At 40.1% G+C, this 14,845-nt stretch overlaps 1 protein-coding gene across 4 annotated transcripts in view; it reads left to right on the top strand.

The window, feature by feature from the left end:
- UPF2 (UPF2 regulator of nonsense mediated mRNA decay) overlaps positions 1 to 14,845 on the top strand; it is a 72,480-nt gene continuing 57,635 nt past the window's right edge. For 2 of the 4 annotated variants that reach the window (XM_064443028.1, XM_064443054.1), the window contains exons 1-5: positions 260 to 415; positions 5,574 to 5,953; positions 7,011 to 7,790; positions 12,869 to 13,029; positions 14,015 to 14,212. In XM_064443028.1, coding sequence (XP_064299098.1) covers positions 5,592 to 5,953; positions 7,011 to 7,790; positions 12,869 to 13,029; positions 14,015 to 14,212 — 1,501 coding nt within the window. In that variant the 5' untranslated portion in view covers positions 260 to 415; positions 5,574 to 5,591. Of the gene's footprint in view, positions 129 to 259; positions 416 to 2,082; positions 2,234 to 5,573; positions 5,954 to 7,010; positions 7,791 to 12,868; positions 13,030 to 14,014; positions 14,213 to 14,845 lie in introns of those variants that run through there. The other 2 variants (XM_064443036.1, XM_064443047.1) reach the window with 2 other exon arrangements.

Raw genomic sequence — 14,845 nt, 5'->3', positions numbered from 1 at the left:
CGTCACCAACAGCCCCCCCACCCCCCGGGACTTCCGCCTCCGCGGCCGCCCGGTAACCCGAGCAGGGCCGCCCGCCGGCAGGACCCCGCCCGGGGCTGCCCGTCGCACTGCCTGACCCCCGCCCGTCGGTAAGGGCCCCTCGCTCGGCCGTCCAGGGCAGCGGCGACGGTGCGGCTAGGAACTGTCGCCCTCCCTTTACGAGGCTGGGCGTCGCGGGGCGGGCGTGGCGGGCTCAGTCTGGGCTGTGCTGTGCTGCGCTGTCGGTCAGGCAGCGCGGCGGGCGCCCCGGTAGGGAGCGCGGCGGGCGTCGTGAGGGGAGCAGAGCGAGGGGGCCTCGCGCAGCGGGGAGGGGGCGGTGGAGCCGGCGGGGCCGGGGCCGGGCCCGGGCCCATGTCCGTGTCTGCGCCGAGCGGAGGTACCGGGCACGGGGGGGGGAGCACCGGCCGCCTCGGGAGGGAGGGAGGGAGGGAGGGAGGGGCGGCGCTGCCGTGTGTGTGGAGAGAGGGCCCGGGGAGGCGGGGGCCGTGAGGCGGCTCCGCGGGGCTGAGGGGAGGGAAGGGCGGCCGCAGGGCGGCGGTGGCGGGGAGCGGAGCAGGTGGCGGTTGTTCTTCGGCGAGCGGGGAGAGCAGAGCCCGAGGAGGGGCTGGGCTGCCGGGGAGCCTGCGGACGTGGGTCGGCATCTGGGGGCCCGGGAGGGCTGCCAGCCAGGAGCGCTCTGGCTCTGTGTCTGTTCAGTGACTTGTATGTAGGCCTCTTTTCTCCCCAGTGGAAAGCGCGTTCCTTCACATCTGACAGCAAAACACTTTGTCCGAGACTAATGGAATCGAAAGTAAAAGTGCCCGGCCGGTTGGGCAGGCCTGCCTTCCCTGCCCGTGCGCAGGGGGGGCTTGTTTCCCTGCGTTCTAATTTCCTGACTTCCTCTGCGTCTCATCTTTCAAAACTTATGGCTTAGTTTGTTTTCTTCTGATTGACCGGGGTCTTTTTCTCATGTTCTTTCCCTTACTTTAAGGGAAACCTTAATTGCATTTCAATTCTTGAAACTTTTAATTTTCTAGTGGTGCGATTTGTAACGGTGAAGAAGTTTTGTTGCTCTTTGAGGTTTTTCAGCAGGTCTTGCCTACAGTCTTTATCTTCCTTATCTCTTTTGTAATAGAGTAGCTGCATAAAGGATTGTTTATGTGATCAATTTAATTTCTGGTAGCAGTAAAAAATGTGGAAAATCTCAATATTCTTAGTTTAATAAAGCTGTATTTCTTCCCCCATACTTGTATTTGCAAGTATTGAGATTCTGGTTCGTGGTACTGCAGTCTGTGACAGTCGGCTGTTTTTATTGATTTGAGAGGATTCAGTCATATCAGACCAGACCAAGGTGTTGATGTTTTATCTATTTCTTCTGAATGGTGACTAGATTAATGGTGCTGAATACCTTTTATGACTTTTTGGTTTGCTTGTGAGTAAGTACATGGATGCTTTCTCTTAAATGTTGCCTGTGACTTTCAAACCTATTTCTCAAGTTTCTGAGCCTAGATCATCATGAACTCAACCACATCAGTTTTTCAAACTCTGAAAAAAATTGTGGAAAATTAAGAGAAGTCATTTTCTCTGGAAAAACAGCATCTGTATGTGATAAAACTAAGAAGATAGAGTGTTAAAGCATCTAAATGTCACTGCAGAAATGGACTGTCAAGGGTCCAAAAGCATATGGAGCACTTGTATCTGTCTTCTCTATCCTTTCTAATCTTCAGCTGTAAGTGCTAGTTCTTCCTATCTACTGGCTTATGAAGTTCATGTTGTTATCTTGCCTTTTCATCAGGAGATTCACATAAACATTAGGTATTAAATAGGAGTTCTCATAATGATTAAGTTTCTCTTAATGTTTCCTTACCGTTCCCTTAATGTGAACCAAACTGTGTATCTTCAGTCTTATCTCCGATAGAAGTGAGACCCAGGCAATCCTGCTGCCTCTCTGTTTCCATTTTTCTTTGCATCCCACAACTTTTGAATCTTTCTGCCAGTTTCAGTCAAATGAGGCAGATGTTTTGAAGGTATAAACTTTTTACAGATCTTGTGATAACTGGCAATTGAGGAAAAGTAACAGTGTCTAAAAGGACATCCTTGCTGTCGGCTGGCGCTCCTGTGCTGACCGGTGAATCCGCGCTTGGGGCAGCAGCCGCGCCGCCTGCCTCCTGCCATCGGTGCTTGGTAGACATAAGCAAGACGACACTACGAGAAGGTTTGTGAGATAAGGAGCTGTATATGTAGCAGGTAGGGAGGAGTATTGTAACATACATATTGTGTGATACAGGACAGAAATCTATTATAAACTAGATCGTTGGGTTTATTTTGGTCAACAGTTTTTCATGGGGAAAAAGTGGATAATATTGCCTTGTGGTCGAAATCCCAGTGTACCCGATTAATGTCCATCCCTTTTCTTTTGATCCCATCTTCTCTATTTTGTTTTTATACAAACAGATATCTTTTAAACAGAATTCTGAGTTTCTGAAATGAATCAGAGTTTGAGTAGTGTGATGATTTTGGAAAGTGACCATGTTGTTTAAAGTTACAGGTGTAGCTGGATATTTTGTTTGGGTTTTTTTCCCCCCAATTGTATTTGAATTGTCCTGCTAACAACAGGTGGGGGACAGAGAGAAAAACTAGAGTATTGGAATTGTGGCATTCCAGCATTTCTTTAATAAAACAACCCTTTTTCCCCCCCCAGTGTTTTCTTTTTAAACTTAGCTCCCAATCTTTCAGAATCTAATGCCTTTTTTAGAACAAATGTGTTACTCTCCTTTTTTTTGTTTAATAGACTTCTTGATGAAAAGCATTTTAATAAAGTTGTTGGAGAGTCTCATGCAATGTCCTAAAGGACCTAATCTTACTGGTAAGGTATTACAGTGATGTTTATATGCTAAAAGCTTCTGTTTCAAACCCCTTTTGCGAAAAATGGTGGGAGATATCGTTTAGCTGTCTCAAACTGATGGAATTCCCAATGTGGATTTGTAGTGAGAAAAGATTAATGAACTGTTATTGTTGAATTGGAAACAGAACATGTAGAGGATTTGCATCTCCCAGGTGGATATGTGAGGAACGGGTCCCACTTAACTGGCCTACAGAGATGGAAAAATTAGTTCTGACCTTTAATATGAAGGGGTTTGGTGGGGCTGCTTAGTTGTTTGGGGTTTGTTAATTTTTTCCTTGGTTAAATACTGATTTAATATTGTTTTAAGATTATGTAGGTAAGTGTTTTTGAAATCCGGGTAGTTCTGAGATGCTGAGCTTTGAAACCTTTTAGTTGTAGATATGTATTAGGGAGCCAAATTTGCTAGTACGTGTTTAAGCAACACTGATTTGATTGGTCTCGCTTCTGTAAATCAGTGTCAGAAACATTTCTGCATTGGTGCTGTTGCCAATGGCTGTTAAATACGCCAAGTCCTGAATAGGTTCCCAATTCGTTAAGTTGTCTCTTCCCATATCCAAATATACTGTGAAGTTTTGTGAACAATTTTTTCTTCAGAAGACGTGGACAAGCATCTTAAAAATTGCAATGCAGCGTTCCATATGGGATAGTCAGTATATGAATCTGTTGTCTTATTGTTTGGGAGATGGGGGAGGGAATGTGGCATACTTAGTTAGAAACAGAGATTTTCTTTAGTGTGATGTCCTATTTATAAATATCTTTCAAAATACTTAAAAATTATACTAAAAGCACTCTACATTAGATTGGAATGCGAGTGTCTCATTATCTGTTTTGTTGAGTAGATGCAGGAAATATGTGAATCTGGCATATTTTCATCATTCAGTCTGAGTGAAGTGTTAGAAAGGCAAAAGTAGGGGTAGTAACTGGGCATCAAACTGGTGTTACTAATAAAAACCAAGCGATGGTTCTTCAGGAGATGTCACATTCAGTTGTGTCCCATCAGCCCTGCCTCTATATGAATTTAATTTGAAGCATGTGAATATGTGAAAAATACTTTTTGTTTTAAGAAATCAATTTAGGCTGCAGTAAATAAGGCTTAGGTGGTTCTAATTGCCTCTTCCAGTCCTGTCTGGCCCTATCTGTACCTGGGCATAAGTCAGCAGAATGCCCTTGTGGTAAGGCCAGCTGCATTCTAGACTGTAGTAACAAGTGTTACCCAGCAGGTTGAGGACCCTCTTACAAGTGGTTACGAGACCACATCTGGACACCACATCCAGTTGTGGATTCTCTGTTCCAAGAAAGGCATTGACGTGTTGGAGCAAGTCCACTGGAGGGCCACAAAGATTATTAGGAGGCTGGTGGACATGATATCTGAAGAGAAACTGAGAGAACTGGGTTTTCTCATCTGTAAGAAAGGAAGGGGAAGTCCGATTAGTGTCTACACCAACCTAATGGGAGAGTATAGAGAAGATAGAGCTGGGTTCTTCTCAAAGCTCTGCGGGGATAGGATAAGAAGAAATGGAGACAAGATGGAGCATAGCAAATTAAAGTTTTTCAGGTACTGGAACAGGGTCCCAGAGGGGACCTTGGAGATACTCAAAACTTAGCTAGCTAAGTCCCTGATCTGATTTGACCTGCTTTAAGTGAGGGAGTAAACTAGGTGACCTCCACAGTTTCCTTCCGATCTAAATTATTCTGTAATTCTATCGGGTTTTGTTCAATATTTGTTATCTTTGGAATCCTCAGCCAAATGAAACTAAAGCTTAGAGGGCTAGAAACTCCAAAGATGCTAAAGCTCCTACAAGTCCTTAGAAAAACATTGGTTGAGTAGAAAGAGGTACAGATTGTAGCCTTTGATGACTCCTGATAATTGTAGCCTTTCCACTCTCATTTCTATTTGTTCTGGTGGCAGGGAGGTCTGTGTATGCATATTAGCACAGTGTGCTTTTCCAGCTGGTACTTGTGCTATACAGAAGAGTTGCTTGAGATGACTGGGGGAATCTTTAGTGGGGTGAGGAAAGAGGGGACAAGATGATGCCCTTTCACAACAAGGACAGTCAGGCATTGGAGCAGGTTGGCTGGAGAGATGGTGCAGTCTGCTTCCTTGGCAGTTTTCAAGACTGGAGCTTTGAGCAATCTTGTCTGACCTCACAGTTGACCCTGCTTTAGCAGGAGGTCGAACCCCTTGAGGTCCTGTCTAACCTGCATTATACTATGTTCCGAAGTAGAGGTAGTGGAAGGGAGAGTATTCTTAGGTGGAAGTGAGGCGCAGGTGCATGCCGAAGTATTTTTATTCATTTTTAAGGTGGGGGTACTTTGCTTTCATTGGTCTTGGATTTTTTTGCAGATGGACTTCTGTTTATGTTCCAAGATCTTGGGTTCCTCAGGTTGCAGAAACTTCAAATGCTTCTACTTCACAATTCGTGCTGAAGACGACTTTGCAGTATAACACTGTAACAAAATGATTAGTTTTTACCTGTTGTTAGGTCCATATCGTAGTTCAAGAAAACTTACCTTAAACCTGTATTTTATTCTAATGAGTCAGGCATTCGTGAGTTACCTTACTTAGCTCTTAACTGAGCGTGGGTGTGCTGTGCAAGTGACCTTAATATATCAAGAAGTTAAAAGTACTTATTTTCCTGTGATTCTGCAGGCTTGCCTGGGTAACACAATGCCAGCTGAGCGCAAAAAGCCAGCAAATATGGAAGAAAAAGAATCTCAGTTAAATAATAAAGAAAAGGAATTTAGTGAAAGGCGACCTGTGAGCACCAGGGAGAAGCCGAAAGAGGATGTCAAGGTTGGCATGAAGAGAGAGACTTTAAAGGTTCCTGAAGATAAAAAGAAAAAACTGGAAGAGGATAAAAGAAAAAAAGAAGACAAGGAGCGGAAGAAAAAAGAAGAGGATAAAGTAAAGGCAGAAGAAGAGCAAAAGAAGAAAGAAGAGGAAGAAAAAAAGAAACTTGAAGAAGAGGAGAAAAAGAAACAAGAGGAGGAAGAGAAAAAGAAACAAGAAGAAGCAGCTGCTCAACTGAAGTAAGTTGTCGCTTAATGGTTTAACTGTGCCAAATGCTGTAGTGCTGCAGTTGGGGTGGTGGGCAGAATTACAAAAGGCGAACTGTTTGAGTTACTTATAATAAGTTGTATGTAGTCTTGTAAGTTTTACATGGCTAGCTGAGTGTGCTTTATGACTTCTGTGTAGTTTTGAGTTTTTACCTCTAACCTCTTTAGTCTCTAACATGGGTTTTTGATAGTGTTCTCCATGGGATGACCAAGTAATGCACAAATATGATTGAATAAAGAAGCACAGTTTCTGTTAAGATGGAGAAGTGTTGGTGTAATAAAATTGGGAATAGAGGCTCAAACAGGTCCGCATACCATAATGGGAGTGAATGGACTGTGCGGGATGGCTGTACTTACTTTTAATCAGTCATAGACAGTTTGTACCTGGACGGCAACCACAGAATGTAACCTGGCAGTTTAATATGTGGTATTACAAAGCCACTGTTTCTTAGTATGTTATCAAAAGGTACTACACTGTTGCAGATAGCGTCTTTAGACCAATAAAGCCAAGGTTCCAGACATTCTTGTGTTTGAAATATGTCGCTTTCTAAGACTGGGGCAATGCCATAGCTGAAGTCTAGCTGGGACAGTTATACTTCACCTATGTACATTTTTCTGTGTAATATCAGTAGTCTGGGAATAAGATTTCCCTTACCTGGGTAACACAGTAACCTGTTGAAAGGTTGTTGTCCTCTTCTGTAAGAACTTTATCTCTGTCTGGAGTAAATGAAGTTTTATGTTTATATTTTCTATGTCTGTTGGGTTAACATGTTCTGCATAGAAATATTTGAGAAATTTAATTTTGTAACAAGTAGTGCTTGCCTTTTAAGCAAAAAAATGGAACAGTAGTTTATGAAGCAGATGCTTTAGCTTTCTAGGATTAACTTGTTAAATATTTAAAAATAGAGTAGTAAGGGGAAATTGTGTTTAGAACTACTGGAGGGTTTCCAACTGTGACTTTTTTCCCTTTAAACTGTTAACCTGAAAGTAAGGTTCTGTAATGAAAATGACTAATTTTTATTTCTCTTAGAGAAAAAGAGGAAGCACATCAGCTCCACCAGGAGGCTTGGGAGCGCCATCAGGCAAGAAAAGAGCTTCGCAGCAAAAACCAGAATGCACCAGACAATCGCCCTGAGGAAAACTTCTTCAGCAGACTAGATTCCAGTTTGAAGAAGAACACAGCTTTTGTTAAGAAGCTAAAAACCATTACAGAGCAACAAAGGGACTCCTTGTCGCATGACTTTAATAGCCTGAATTTAAGCAAATACATAGCAGAAGCAGTAGCTTCTATTGTGGAAGCCAAACTGAAAATATCAGACGTGAACTGCGCTGTGCATTTGTGTTCCCTCTTTCACCAGCGCTATGCTGATTTTGCTCCTTCACTTCTTCAGGCTTGGAAAAAACATTTTGAAGCAAGGAAAGAAGAGAAGACTCCCAACATTACCAAGTTAAGAACTGATCTGCGTTTCATTGCAGAATTGACAATAGTCGGGATTTTCACTGACAAGGAAGGTCTGTCTTTAATCTATGAGCAGCTTAAAAATATTATTAACGCTGATCGAGAATCCCACACTCATGTTTCTGTGGTTATCAGCTTTTGTCGGCACTGTGGAGATGACATTGCTGGTTTGGTACCAAGGAGAGTAAAAACTGTTGCAGAGAAGTTTAACTTGAGGTTTCCTCCTAGTGAGATAATTAGTCCAGAGAAACAACAGCCCTTCCAGAATTTGTTGAAGGAATACTTTACGTCTTTGACCAAACACCTGAAAAGGGACCACAGGGAGCTTCAAAATATTGAAAGACAAAACAGGTGACACTCAAATGTTGCTTTTTATTTATGGAGAAAAAATAGTTTATTTATGAAATGCCTAGATTTGTTGCAGTATTTGTAAACAAAGTCTATTAGTGGTGTGTAGAAGATAAGTGTATTCTGCAATATATCTAAAAGAGGTTCTGAATTTGCTCTGAATACTTAAAAAGCAAAAACCAAGCAGACTCTTTGAATATCTCTAAAGAAAATGGAGGTCAACCTTTAGCTTTAATTCTCTGTAACTCCCTAAGTTTGACGCTCCCTTAGTAGCTTGAGAGTAATGCTTCTTTCCCAGCTGGTACCGCCCTTTTCCAGCTGGCACAATCTGCTTTCTCCCTTTCCACCCACGCACATCTAATGGAGCATATGCCACAATGGCTTTGACTTGTTTACTTTTTTAGTGTACCAGTATGGAGGAAAATTTAGGTTAGATTAACAATGTATCCCTTACGCTTCAATGTGGGCAAATTTTATATATTAAAATGTTGGAGGGTATATACAAAGTGATTCAAATCCCCTTAAATGTCTATATGGAATACTAACATTGAAGGGTACGGATATACATATGTTTAAGATCTGAATAATTTAATTTCTACTACGACCACACTGTTTAACAAGTGTTTGCTTTTGTTTAAAGCATCCTGAATTGTCATTATTGGAGCCAGCCTAACCCCAACTGCTGGTCTTAAAAGGCTGTCATTCTTAAATACTTTTGGAAGCATTCCAGGCAGTAGAAATGAACATGTTACTGTTGTAGGCATAGGTTTCATCGAAAAGGCTGAACATCAGTCCAGAGCCAAATGTATGCTTGGAATACGTTAAAATTTGGTGTTCTCAAACCAAGGCTTTGGACTTGGATCCATTGTGGTGATGGGTGTTGTGCTGCAGTCTTCGCTGGTCTCGGTCAGCCAAGTGGTGTATGTCGCAGGACCATGAACTGACATTTGAGCTACCGTTATTTCTACAAGTACCTTATTACTTTAAAGTGTGTTATTGACTTAGATGTTATTTTTTTAAAGTTAATGAATATAAACTTTTATACTTTCACAGTTATAAATGGTTCTGAGCACATTGGTTTTAGCTGGGATTTCAATGTGGGAGTGTTGAAAAGTCTGTATGATAGGAAATGGAAGTGGGGAAAAAAATTCTAAAAGATATGAAGAATGTTAAGAAACCATGAAGAAGAAAGAAAGAAAACATAAGTGAACTGGGAGAGGGAAGTATACTTTAATGTTTACTTGCACAACTGGATAAAAAAAAATGACTGGATAGAGCCCTGAGGAGCCTGGTCTGATCTCATTGTTGAGCCTGCTTTGAGTAGGTCAGACTAGAGACCTCTTTATGCACCTTATCATCTGAATTGTCCTTGTGAACTTGGGTGCAAAGCTTTGTTTTGGGGAGGGAATGTGTTTATCACTGGACGAAGATAATTCTATTATTTATCTCTGTCTGAACTTTTAGATGTTTATTTTAGCTGCTTAATAAAAGTTGAGGAATGAGTTTTGTTAAAGATCTAGGACTTCAGAAAAACTTTCCTGCTTAATTTTGTTTGCTTACGATGTGTCTGTGACAGGAGAGATGCATGGCATTTACATGCTGTGGATGTGCAAGGCATGAGGTCAAAGACAGAAACTTGCCCACTAAGAAGTCTGTGAATACTATAGAAATCTTCCTAACCTGTGGATTTCTGAGAAGTGATTGTGGTGGTGTGTTGTTGGTTTTTTTCTTGGCTTTGTTTTGTTTTAAAAAAGAAATAATCCTATTGGAAAAAACGGTCCTCTGTGTATTTGAAACCTGATCCACTTTGCTGATAGCAACAGCTTTTATTCCCACTGTTACTCCAGAACTGGTGAAGTGAACAGGGAACAAACTGTTCCCTCTAGTGCAGCAACAGTGACATCTGTTTAGGTCATGACATTTTGTCAGGTAAACACCTCTTAAATGCACCTCTGTCAGGAGAATGACTGTGAAATAACTCAAGCTGTACAGATTGGTTAATTGAAAATTAATATGCTAACCTTAATAGGGCTTTAATTTTGTGTTACCTGCTGGATAATAGGTAAAATTAAAGCATTATCAGACACAAGGGTTTCTGCAAGTAGATAATTAGGAAAACTACCTTGAGTTACGCTTTGACAGTAGAACCCAATGGTCATTGGGTCACACAGCTGAGGGCACGGTGGAATCTGCAGGCTGTGTCATTGGAAGGAAACAACTTGATTCCCAACTTCTAGTGTGAGTTTTCAAGAATGAGTGTTGGATATGGAAGAGACTTCTTTTTGCCTAAATTAAGGATCTTTTTTTAAGACCTGCTGAACTTGTTTTGTGGCACTTTGTGAAATTTGTGAATAAAGTAAGATAAGTACTGTGTGCTGTACTTTTAATTGGTTATGAATTGCGCTTTTTAAAGTTTGCTTAGTATGCTTTAGCTTGCTTGAATTTGTTAACACTTGTCTTTTGGGAACTGAAACTGAGAACTGAAACTCTTGTACTGTTGTTGCAGCACTTTGCTCTTTTTTTTTTTTTAATAATAGCACAGAGCTTCAGTGCTCATGTTTATGAGGCTGCTGGTGTATTTTAAACTTAAAATAGGTACCTAATGGATAGCTGTCTCCATGGAAAGGCTATGAATTGGCACTTAACATGTTTCCTGGATCCAAACTGAACCACTGCACTTTAGAAATTTAGTGGTTATTTAACTTGTTAATTTTCCTTGCTCTGCTTTGCAGGAGCAGGTAATACATGTTTTATAGGTGTGCTTTTGTAAGAGGGTCAAGCAATAGAACTTCTAGCGTTACTGCGTCTTGCCCTCTAGCAAGACATCTGTGTCAAGTCTTGCTTCTGAGCAGATAGGGATTTTGTTGCTCACCCTGTGAATGTGTTGTGTACAAAGATGACTTGTTTTACGATTAACGTGGAACTGAAAAAAGCCATGCCTGATATGCCTCAACTTATATTCCTTAAACTGTTTTAGAATTTTTATGCCATAAAATGTTTGGGTCTTTTGGCAAGAATGTGATTGTACACTTACTACTTAATAAAAGCCTAATCTTAATGTAATGTTGCAACCTGCTTTAGGAATTACGGCATTCACACCTTATTTCAAACTGTAGCTTCTGATGCTTTCACCTCAGTGCAGGGTGTGTTGGCAGTGGTTAAAGCCAGTTAGGCCAATGTTACTAGCATTATTCAAACTACTGTAAAACAAATTGGAAACTTGCTAGGCAAGCTCATTCTGTCAGCTCCCCTTTGAAAGTCCATGTTTCATCTGAGCCCGTTTGTATCTCACGTGTAGTTGGGACCCCAAACAGCTCCGCTGGCCTCAAGTGTCCCTTACTGGTAAAGAACTGACTGTGCCTTGTCCTTACAAGAACCGTTCATGCAGAGTGGATTGTGCCACAGATGGGGAAGATGCACTTCTCAGGAGCTCATGCTGGGGACAAACTAGAACATTGCTCAGTGTATTCTGAGTTAACCCAAAAATCAAGGATTGACAGTCTTTGTCAGCCTGCTGTGGCAAGCTTTGTACTAGCAGAGATTACCTTGTTCTTGATATTTGGTTCAAACTACTTGAAAGTTCTTGATAATTGTTGCATAAAATCCAGGATGTTTTGTAGGAGGTTTGTTATTTATATTCCTTTTTGGTATGTGACTTTAGAAGTTGTACAACACCTTATCAGAATCAAGAAGTGTACTTTTTGGTTGTTTATAACTAATAAGTTGAACTAAATGGATGGTAACTTGCTGATAACTATAAAGATGTATTTAGTCCAAGAGTTTTCAAGGGACTTAAGGAAAAATATTTTCTTTTTTTTACAACTTTTCTATTAGAAATTGAGAAAATACACGAGCATGTATGGGGAGAAAAGCCGTATGTTACTTCCTAAAATTTTATAATGTTAACATCAGCTTTTGGTGTTTTCTGAAATAGTAGATAATTCTAGATTACTCCCATTTCTTAAAAATACATAGTTAAAGTGAATCAAAGCAACCAAATGCAGTGAGGAGTAAAAGGGAATCCTTTGAAAATGAGGCAAAGATTTGTCTTTCTGAAATGAAAGATACATCGGTAACTTGCAGTCCTAGTATTTACTGTATGATTTTACAAAGTGATGTCAATTTAAAATGCCTTGGCTTTCAGAATGCATACAGGGCTTTATGTAGTCTCTGTTTTAGCGTGCTCCTGTAGAGATCTAGTCCTGTCAAACAGATTACATGAAGTTTTATATGACTTTGAAAGTGGATCGTGAAGACTGGCAAAATTAAAAAAGATGTAAAGAGTAACACTTTTGAACTATATTGTCCTTAAAAACAAGTGAGACCATTTTTAAGCTGGTATAGGGTTAGGCCTTAATTGGCGTTAGATTAGAAAGAAAATTGAGTTGTACTGCTCTGCATGTAATCATGAAACTGCTTCCCTGTCCAGTTCTGAGTGGTGATTATGCTCCTTCAAACACAAGTTGCTTTTGACAATAGATTTTGTTTTTAAATATAAAAATTTAGAACAAGTGTGGATAGTTTAATAGAAGTAAACAAAAAACAAGTGAAAAAGAACTGTAACTGCTCTTAATTTGGACTGATAGCCTTAAAATAACTTGGTTTGTTGGAAAATTAATGGGCTGGTTTTAATGTGGAACAATTTTTGAGCCTCCTGGCCACAATTGCCCATTTAATCATTTGAACAACATAGAAATGTATTGTTACAGATCCAAAGCAACTTTTGTCCAACTTCCATGTTAGTTGAATGTTTTACTTTACTACAAGATCCTTTTCATTGTGCAGGACTGTTACAGGACAATTGTGGCAAAAAATAAGTTGGCCTTTCTCTTTGGACATTGAAGTGTGAGAGCTTCTGTGACTGTACTGTCCTGAATGATATTGAAGTCGGTAATTCAGTACGGTTGCTTGGAAAAAATAGCATTGCTCAAATTTTTGCTGTTGCAGTCTAAACTAGGATACTCACAGGTCCCGCAGGGGGAAGGCTAGCTTTGCTCAATAGAGCAGTTGGTAGTGGTGCAACATAGCTCAAACACGTTTTAAGAAAGAAGGTTGTCTTACTGTAACTTTGATTCTTGTAGGCGCATTCTTCACTCCAAGGGAGAGCTGAGTGAAGATCGACACAAGCAATATGAGGAATTTGCAATGTCCTACCAGAAGCTGTTGGCAAATTCTCAATCTCTAGCTGACCTTTTGGATGAAAACATGCCCGACCTTCCCCAAGAGAAACCAGCACCTGAGGGTAGGCTGTCTTCTAAAACAAGTAAACAGGATGCTGGACTTTGCTTGGACGTGGTGGGAAAGCTAACCAAACCCTCTTACTGTGTGGTCTTCCCATTGATTTCTTTTTATTTAGGCTTTCCCCATTAAGGATATCAGTGAATGAATAATACATAAGTTTTTATTAAAGTAATTAAACCTAACACATAACTGTAACTATTGTGCATGCTGAGTAGTTATGGTAACTTAAGTAATATCTCTTTAGATTTGTTTCAGGTAATATAGGAATCAATGGAAAAATGAAAGTGTTTTTAACTTAATCCTTTCCATTTTACATAATGCATTTTTAATAAAGAACTGTATATGTTAGACTTCTAAAATTAGATGTTGTTAAAAATTGAGTTTGAAGTATACGTCGGGTCATGGTGTTGTAGCAGGAACATATTGTTAAGCCGGAGAAGTCACTAGGTGGCTCTCTGACCTCCTGAGGCAAAGTACTGCATTTAATGGGCAGAGCTATTCAGTGCCTTAATGAATCTCAAGTTTTAGATTTGGAGATGTTGTTGAAACCATGACCGTACCTCTTGTCTGAAGTGATCTTGAGCTTAAATAAAAGCTGTATTTCTTGAATGCCTCTGAATTTAAAATTATTCTTTTTAAACTTCTGTTCTTAAAATACAGTAGAGTACAGTTCATCATGCGCAAAGTGATTACTTTTTATGCTAATGTAGTTAGTGTTACAGGTTTCCTTTCTAATACCACATAATGTGTTCCTTGATTTTATTTCATTTGACCTTCACTCCGACACTGTTTTCTGTCAATGCCAAATTTACAATTTTAAGATAGCTTATTGATATATCTGATATTAAGATTGGGTTGTTAAAAGTGGTAGTAATAAATACGTTAACATGTTTCTAAAAGTTTTTTTTTAAAATCTTTAAAGGTGCCTCCCTTTAGAAGGTGAGAAATTTGTGTAAATAACTTTCTTATGGTTTCACTATTTTCAGAACATGGACCTGGTATTGATATTTTCACACCAGGAAAACCTGGTGAATATGACCTGGAGGGAGGCATCTGGGAAGATGAAGATGCTAGAAACTTCTACGAGAATCTCATCGACTTAAAGGCTTTTGTGCCAGCAATTTTGTTTAAAGATAACGAAAAATGTTCCCAGAACAAGGATTCCGGCAAAGATGAATCAAGAGGTAGAATGCTTAGATGATTATTTTTTTAAAATATCTTGCCCAACTAGTACGCAAATTTTTTGGAAGTAATGAATCACCAGTGAAGTAATTTGTGGTGATCAGGACAGTACACCAGTTTGGATTACTTTTTAGGGAGGAAACTATGTGGGATAGGGGTTATATCTGGGTATGGCATCTGAGGAAGAAAAAGTAAATGCATTTTTAGTATTGATAGAATTTTAAATTTAAAATAATTGGAGATTAACCAATGTGAGTAAATATTAACTTTTCTGTGAGAAACCTAAAAGCTTACCCTCTTTGGAAGACGTTAGTGTTCATTCTGGTTTTTCCACTAAATTGTCAGTGGTGGCCAACTATCTCCATATAAAATTCCAGTAGATTAAAAGGCCTGGATGGGTCCTCACTTCTGAGGCAGCCCTAGGTTCACCACCAGGCATTGGTAGACTTTAGTTATAATGGGATAAAAATATCGTTCAGCAGCACTGGCGCAAAGTGGTTTTCTAATACACATGCAGTAGGTCAGTGTTGAGTGTTAATGAAAATCCATCTTTATAGTTCATGGCCTTCTTTCTGATCTCTAAATTCTGAAATATGCCTGTGGGGATAATTAGATGTTGGAGCAGCTTGCCTGGG

Source organism: Phalacrocorax carbo, chromosome 1, assembly GCF_963921805.1.
Source record: "Phalacrocorax carbo chromosome 1, bPhaCar2.1, whole genome shotgun sequence".
Taxonomy (NCBI): Eukaryota; Metazoa; Chordata; class Aves; order Suliformes; family Phalacrocoracidae; genus Phalacrocorax; species Phalacrocorax carbo.
This window is presented reverse-complemented; position numbering and strand designations above follow the sequence as displayed.